Below are 8,249 nucleotides of genomic sequence, written 5' to 3'. Positions count from 1 at the left end.
AATTACTTTTATAAAAGTACTTTTATAAAGTGCTTTCATAAAAGTACTTACATAAAAGTGCTTTTGTAAAAGTGTTTTCATAAAAGTACTTTTATGAGGGTGTTGAGCTTTCTGACGCAGAACGGAAACAAAACACATGAGAAAGGCTTCAGAGAAAAGAGCAGAAGTCGAATTTTCAGAAGAAGAATTATTCTCTAAATAATTGAGAGAAAATTGATAACAAGAGAATTGCCTTAGCCTTCCCCTAGCTACTCTTTATATAGGCATACACCCTTATGTCTCATAATCCTAATCTGAAAACACTCCATAATAGAATCCTACTAAAACTCCTTAAAAATAAAATCCTAATCTAAAAAAACACTGCAAAATAGAATCTTCTAACATCCTTCAAAAGGAAAGTCCTAATTGGCTATAAATTCAAAATATTGCTATCTTGGGCCAAAAGTAACTTACTGAAATGAGATGAATTGTTTTCTCTCGCCCAAAATGACCTTCATTGTGAAGCTCCTTGACGATTTTCAGATGCCATGAGCAATCAAGTATACATAGTCAGGTCCCCTTGAATAGGAAGCTATCATATATCACAAAGTTTGTCCTACTATCTGCTTGCACTTCGTCTATGATACCAGCAAAATAAGGGACAGTGAAAAACAATTCATGAAAAGTATTAAACCCCGGTACTTGTGCTTGGAACGTGGATAACATGGCTCTCCTTCAGCTGAGTGCATCTGCTACTTGATTGTGCACACTTGACTTGTGTTTCAACACAAATAAATATTCTTAAAGGTATGTGGCCCATTTATTATGCCTTGCATTCAACTTATGTTGGGCCACAATATGCTTAAATGCCTTGCGATCTGAATATAGAATGAACTCATTATAGATGAGATATTGTTGTCAACACCGGAGCGAATGTACCATAACATAGAATTCCACATCATAGGTTGAGTAGTTGAGGCGTGATCCATTCAATTTCTCACTATAGTAGGCTATGGGATGGTCACCTTGGTTGAGAATAGCACTGATTCCAACTTTAGAGGCATCACAATCAACCACGTGGATAACATGCCTTAATCTCAATGAAGGCTCTCTCTGCTTCAGTGGTAAACACAAAATTGGTTGGCCTTCAGACAATCTGGATATGGTGCCATAATAGTGCTAAAGTTGCTAATGAATCGCCGGAAGAAGCTTGCAAGACCATGAAAACTTTGTGCTTCAGTAAGTGTTTTGGGGATAGGCCACTCAACAATGGCACGGACCTTCTCCGGGTCTACAGAAACTCTTTCCCTTAGATGATATACCCAAGGAATAAGACTTAACTTGTGGCAATAATACACTTCTTCATGGTTTTATAAAGTTGCTCCTTGCGCAAAGTCACAAGCGAGAGTTCATATCAACACTATATATGAGAATATCATCAAAGTATACCACAACACACTGACCAATAAAAAGCTTGAGAACCTGGTTCATGACCCTCATGAATGTGCTTGGTGCACTGGACAAACCAAATGACATTACTAGCCATTCAAACAAACCATTCCGCGTCTTGAATGTTGTCTTCCACTCATCATCGAGTCAAATTCTGATTTGATGGTAGCTTGATTTCAAGTCCAACTTAGTGAACACCTTGGCCCTAGAAAGCTGATCCAACATGTCATCCAAGCGTGGAATCGGAAATCAGTATTTGATGGTTACCTTATTAATTGCCCGATTGTCAATGCATATCCTCTAAGTACATCATTTTTGGGTACTAATAAAGCGGGAACCATGCATGGACTCATACTGTCTCGTATGAACCCTTTAGCAATAAGTTCATCTACTTGCTTTTGCAACTCCTCATGTTTAGTGGGTTTCATTCTGTAATGGGCCTTGTTGGGGAGACTAGCACTCAACGATAAATCTATGAAATGTTGGATATCCCTTAATGGTGGTAATCCCGCCAGTATGTCCTCGGGAAACACATCACTAAATTCATCAATCCAAGGCCTCAGCTCTTTTGGAGCCTCCACACCTTTTAGCTCAATCCCCTTGTTAATTAAAGCATATGCAATGCCGGTCTCTTTTAAGGCACTTGTGAATTCAGTCATGGCAAAAAGGCTAGAACCCTCATCGAGTTTCAGTTTAGTCTCATGTGATGGACATAAGGTCAACCTTTTCTCTTTAAACTCAAAAGAGTAGGTATTCTTTCGTATGTCATGGATTACGTAACAGTCAAATTGCCATGGGCGCCCAAGCAAATGGTAGGCATCTATGCATACAACATCATACCACATACGATTACTATAATTGTTGCCAATAGAAAAGCTCACTAGACACCGTTGTGTGGCTGAAACCTCATTCTTTCTTTTTAGCCATGCAAGCTTGTAGAGGTGAGGGTGTTGAGTTTTTAAGTTCAGCTTGTGGGTGACCACTTCCACTATAACATTCTCACAACTCCCGCTATCAATTATAAGGCTTGCAATTTTTCCACCCATAGTACATGTAGTGTGGAAAATATTATTTCTTAGCCAATCCGATGATTCACCCCTAGGAGTTAAGAACGATTGCTGCAACACCAAGGCTTCTCCTACATCCCTATAGACCATTTCTCCCTCAAAGGTTTCTTCATTATAAGAGTTAAACACAGGTGAGTCTGAACAATCAAATGCTTCCAATTGGGTTTCACTCTCATCTTCTACAAACATCACCCCTTTTCTTTTATTACCCCTCACACATTCAACATATTTATGGCCCAGTTCACCATATTTAAAACACTTCAGTCCAGGTAGACCCACTTGGTTTTAATTAGGTCCGTGCCCTTGGATTTGGTTTAGCCCACGGGGTTGTGGCTAATTTAGAGGCGGGTTAGGATTATTACATGGGGGTGGTCTGACCACATTAGTTTGGGTTCGGCTGAATGGGTTAGGTCGACTACTTTGTTTTTCTATGGTTAGAGCATGTTGATGTGCCATGTAAACATCATAGTAGTCAAATAGGTCTAATATATCTCGAATATTTGGTCTCAGCCCACCTATATACCTAGCCACCAATTGGTCTTCGGTTTCAGCTAACTCATTCCGAGCCACCAACAGGTGAAACTTCTTTGTATATTTATCTACTGTATTAGTTCTTTGTTTTAGATTTTGCAATTCTTGATAAAGTAAACGAATACAACTATGGGGTAGAAATTTTGACCTCATCTTTGCCTTGAGTTTCTTCCATGTCTTAATCTTTTCTTTGCCTCTTCTCTGTCGCATGACCTTCATTTGATGCCACCATGCTATTGCTCATCCTATAAACCGAGTGATTATTAAAGATACAATTTTATTTTCTGGAACTTCCTTGAATTCAAGAACTTATTCTACTACGAAGAGCCAATCTATGAATCCTTTTGGAGTCATGCCTCCCTAAAATTCCGGGATCTCAACCTTATGACATGCTTTCCACCTTTTCTGATCACCACCCGCAACTATAGTTGAACTGGTCGCTTGCCTTGATGATGAAAGGGAATGTGTGGAGATACTTGCGTCGGAGTCACTGTCCCCTGTTTCCGATCGGGAACACAGTGATTTCACCTCCTGAGCAAGTGCATCGACTTGTCTTCTCAGCTCTGCTATATCTTCTTGTGTTTTATTATTGAGTTCCTGCTCCATGATATAATCTATTGGTTTCTTCTTAGGAGCCATAATCTGAAGAAGGATCAACTTGAGCTCTGATACCAACTGATGCAGAATGGAAACGAAACACGTGAGAAAGGCTTCAGAGAAAAGAGCAGAAATCAAATTTTAGGAAGAAGAATTCTTCGTTAAATAATTGAGAGAAAATTGATAACAAGAGAACTATCTTAGCCTTCCCCTAACTACTCTTTATATAGGCATACACCCTTATGTCTCCTAATCCTAATCTGAAAACATTCCATAATAGAATCCTACTAAAACTCCTTAAAAATAAAATCCTAATCTAAGAAAACATTCCAAAATAGAATCTACTAACATCCTTCAAAAGGAAAGTCCTAATTGGGTCTAAATTCGAAATAATGCTATCTTGGTAAAAATGAACTAAGATGGAAACTTTGAGATGGCACCAACTTGGTAAAAATGTACTAAGATAGAATTCCTGTGATGATCCCAACTTGCATAGAACTTATCGGCCTTCTCCTGTATTGCATCACTTTCTCCCTTACCCTAACTAAGAATTCTCAGACATTCTTCATTTTAGTCTTTCTTACTCATTCATGAAGCCACCTCATCACTCCCTTCTCCCTCTTTCATAAAGAATTATTTAACTTATTTAATTAATTAACATTATTTTATGATATTTCTTTAATTATTTAATTAATTAATAGTATTAGCAATACATTTTTTAACAACATTTATTAATTAATTATGGTATTTATTTAATTAAATACCATAATTAATAAAAATGATGTTAATTAATGAATTACTAATTAATTATAACAAGATACCGTTAAGTAATTAATAGTATTTTCATAAGTATTGTTTATTAATTAAATAATTAAATAGATACCCTAATTAATAACAAAAATAATAAATGAAGTGTGGAAATGGATTTTAATATATACAATGGTTTTGTGTGTATGGGGCCTATGAGATTGGCCAAAATAGAATCTTTTTATATAAAGGGCAAACAAGGGTGCTTTTTGATTGGAATTTTATAGGGTATGGTTTTTGGGCATTTTGAATCGATTGGTAGGTCATAGTGGCCTAAATAGGCTTGGATTAGGCAGATCTAAAGGGGTAGTGATTTGGTTAATTTATTAATTTTGAAACAAAATCTTGGTGTGATGGAAGGAAAAATGAGTATTATGGGTTGATTGGTAGGGTCAAATTGGCCCATTTATGCCAAGATCGAGTATATTCAAAAGGACTTGATCCGATCAATGTGAAGCTTTGAAATAGAATCTTAGTGTAATGGAGGGGCAAACGAAGGTATTTTGGGCTGAATTTTTGTAGGTAAGCTTTTTAGGGTGCCTAGAATCTTATGGAAACATCTGATTGATTTTGGAGGGCCAAAATCACATAAATTTGGATCAATGAGAGTATTCAAAATGGAATATTTATTTGAAATGAAATATTTAAGGAAACACCCACTATATCACATGTCCAGAAAGCTCAGTCCTTTCTTAAAATGTTATGGGTCTTTTGAAAACTGTTATCCATCTATCTTATATACTTAGGCTATGTTTGATTTGAAGGAAAAAGTAGGGAAACGTAAGGAAGCCTATGCAAGATTTGTGAAGGTTTCCCTACCTTTCCCTTCCTATTCCTACTTTTTCCTTCAAACCAAGCATAGCCTTAAAGTCTTAAACCACAGTTATCCACTTCAGCTTTTCTCTCTATTGTATTACTTCCAACCTCCTTTGAATTCTGTTGTTTTCGGAATTGTTTAAAAATAAAAAATCAAACATGTTTTTCTTTATGGGTAATGGGCGGCACAACAGGGTAGCCCTCCCCCCAAACCCGGGTAAAGGCAGAATTGGATCCCAATACAACCAACTAGAGACTTTACCAACCTTCATGATTCAAGGCGGGTAGAGTGTGGAGAAAGAGTAGTGGGCAGGAAACTCAGTTTACCTTCATGAGATTATTTAAACTCACCCACAACCAATTTTGTTAATTAGGAAAATAAATGTAATCACTCCCTCGTAGATAGGGGTGAGCATTATTCCGTTAAAACTGAACAATTGAACCAAAAATTTTGGTTTTGGTTTTTCCGGTTCAGTTAATTCGGTTTTTTAAAATTTTGGTTTTCAGAATTAAAAATTGATTAATGAAAAAACTGAATTAATGAAAATTCATTATATATATTATATGTAATAGATAATATATAATATATAATATGTTATATATTTATATATTAATATATTATATATAGTATATTATCATGAAATTCAGTTTTATAATAAAATATATATTATAATATATTTTATATGTTATAATATACAATATTTTGGTTTTGATTATTTCGGTTTTCTTATAATTCAGTTTCGATTTTATTTTTTTATTTTGGTTTTTAAAATTTCAGATTATTCAATTCAGTTTTTAATCGAATAAACCGAATGCTCACCCCTACCTATAAAAGGTTGGGATCTTTTAAATTATTTTAATTTGATAATTAAAAAAAACTCATATAAGAATAAAACGAGAATATACATAATTTCCAGAATACCAAAACATAAAAAACATCCGAGCAAGTACGAACTCAGACACCCCATATTTGAATCTAACAAGATAAATAAATAAAAAAGGACAGCCACTGTGAACAATATTAAACAGAAAGATATTACCTTCTCATCTCACGGACTCAACATCTCTATCTTTTAACGCTAGCCCATGCATGGCAGAGAAATTCTAGTAGCACATACGAGAATGTGATCTGATTTCATTCATCGTCACTGAGATTAAGAACAAGAGTTAGTGAATCATGTGATCAACAGAGACTTGTGATTGTGATTGTGAATTAATTGGTTTAGCAACAATTGTAAACACTGATAACTGGTTAATTAAAAAAGAACTTGGCTAGGACTGGTTAATGCCATCAAGAGTGCAGCTAATGTAGAAAAAAGTCGGACTGGTTGACTTAGGAACCGGTCAGGCAATTGGTTCCGTTTCACCCTAAAATCGTTAATTTAGTCAGTAAACCATTGACTCAAGCAGAAGAAATATTGACCCAGACAACAGTTTTGGCTGTTTTTCGATTTTATTTTTTTATTTTTTAAATCAAAATGGATCATCCATTTGAATTAAACAGTCGGACCATTTGACCCAAAAACCAATCTCCAAAATGGTTCCATGTACAATCCAATTTTTAAAACCTTGATTGTAAACACACCAGGAGAAATAAATCTAGAAGTTCTCTTGTGAAAAAATTATATAATGGGAAAATCCCCGATAGGTACCCTATACTTTAGGTCGAGTGCCACTCTAATACCCGAACTTTCGAAATGCGACAATCTATTACCTGCTGTTAACTAACTGTTAAGTGTCATGGGAAAAGACACAAATGCCCTTTAAGTGTCATCTAATTTTCTTTATCAACCTTCTGTTAATAGGTGATCCCAGGAGTTGCTAAGCTTCCCAGTCTTTCCATCACCAGAGACAAACAATTCACACCTGCCAAGAGAGGAAGAAAAAGAAAGAGAATAAAATAAAAATAGATAGTTAATGAACCTGTAAAATCCATCAAATAAGTAGATGACTTTTTTTTACTGTGAACCCTTGGGTGACAGCTGGAAAACAGCATAATCAAGAAGCGTGTCTAATTTCATTTTCTATGATAATATCAGAACCGATGATATCATCATTAAGAAATGCTCTGAATACATAACGGGAATGTGCTGTGGGGTGTTGTGGAATAGGACAATGGGGTGGAGATGTGAACTCGAAGATAAAAATTGAACCCAGATGAACATATAACCACTAATTTTTCTAATTGGACAGTTATTTCTGCCACGACAACTCATAAACAATGGAATCAGTTTCAGCGACATGAATTCTGTTTCACCATTCCTTTCTGTTCGATTGATAAGATCAAATGTAACAGTAAATTATTTAAGTCTGAGATAATGTTATAAGGTTATTATTTCTTTATAGGGCACATAGTCCTAATATCTTCTTCTTTGTAGTAACTAGACAAATCTGGGGCAACAGTATGAGAGCAGCACAGACACAATTAATCAAAATTCGTAGGTATTAAAACCTAGCCTCAGGTTGATAAGAGAGAGACCGGATTTGCTCCTGACACCGACCTCACAGCATGTGTTTGTGAGATCGGTGTGAGATGTGCTCTGTGAGGAGCAGATCCCAAGAGCTGGGTGAAGACTGAGTGAAACCTGGTTTCCCGTTTTCACGCTCTGAAATGACGTCCACTGGACCGCCATTATAAACATAACGTAACGGTCCTGGCTTGTCATGTTGGACTTCAGTTCGTACTTTTTGCCTGCATTTTCTCTGCCCGTTTGTGTAAAATCAATAGTTCAATATACCGCCAAAACCCGAAATTCTATGCTATATCATGATGGTATTAGCATCTTTTCGTCCTCCTCTAAACTATATGGAGATGAGCCTTCCAATTTCAGTTTTAGATGTTTTTTTTTTTTTTATATAGAATTTCGGTTTAGATTTGTTATTTTTTATTGTTTGCTTCCTGGGGTTACACATAAACACCCCCCTCCCCACCCTGATAGAAGCTGGATATGATCTCTGGTCTATCTGGTTTAGAGTCGGGATTCAAGTTGAGTCCGGATCTAT

General features: G+C 35.9%; 1 protein-coding gene across 1 annotated transcript; it reads right to left on the bottom strand.

The window, feature by feature from the left end:
- Positions 1 to 1,374: 1,374 nt before the first annotated feature.
- LOC148804279 (uncharacterized) lies at positions 1,375 to 2,684 on the bottom strand. The gene is made up of 2 exons (XM_088900404.1): positions 1,696 to 2,684; positions 1,375 to 1,495 (listed from the first exon to the last, which is right to left on the bottom strand). Exons 1-2 carry the CDS (start codon positions 2,682 to 2,684, stop codon positions 1,375 to 1,377), a joined length of 1,110 nt encoding a protein of 369 aa, XP_088756530.1.
- Between the last annotated feature and the right edge of the window lie 5,565 nt (positions 2,685 to 8,249).

The sequence above is a fragment of the Nelumbo nucifera genome, chromosome 1 (assembly GCF_055504915.1).
Source record: "Nelumbo nucifera cultivar China Antique chromosome 1, China Antique-T2T, whole genome shotgun sequence".
In the NCBI taxonomy this organism is placed as follows: domain Eukaryota; kingdom Viridiplantae; phylum Streptophyta; class Magnoliopsida; order Proteales; family Nelumbonaceae; genus Nelumbo; species Nelumbo nucifera.
The sequence above is the reverse complement of the archived record's forward strand: the minus strand, read 5'-3'. Positions and strand labels throughout refer to the sequence as shown.

Excerpts from the sequence above, each read along its gene's own strand:
- LOC148804279 (XM_088900404.1), bottom strand. The coding sequence starts at position 2,684 with ATGTTTGTAGAAGATGAGAGTGAAACCCAATTGGAAGCATTTGATTGT. Across the intron at positions 1,496-1,695 it reads ACAATCGGGCAATTAATAAG|TGCACCAAGCACATTCATGA; the intron begins GTAACCATCAAA and ends TGGTTTGTCCAG.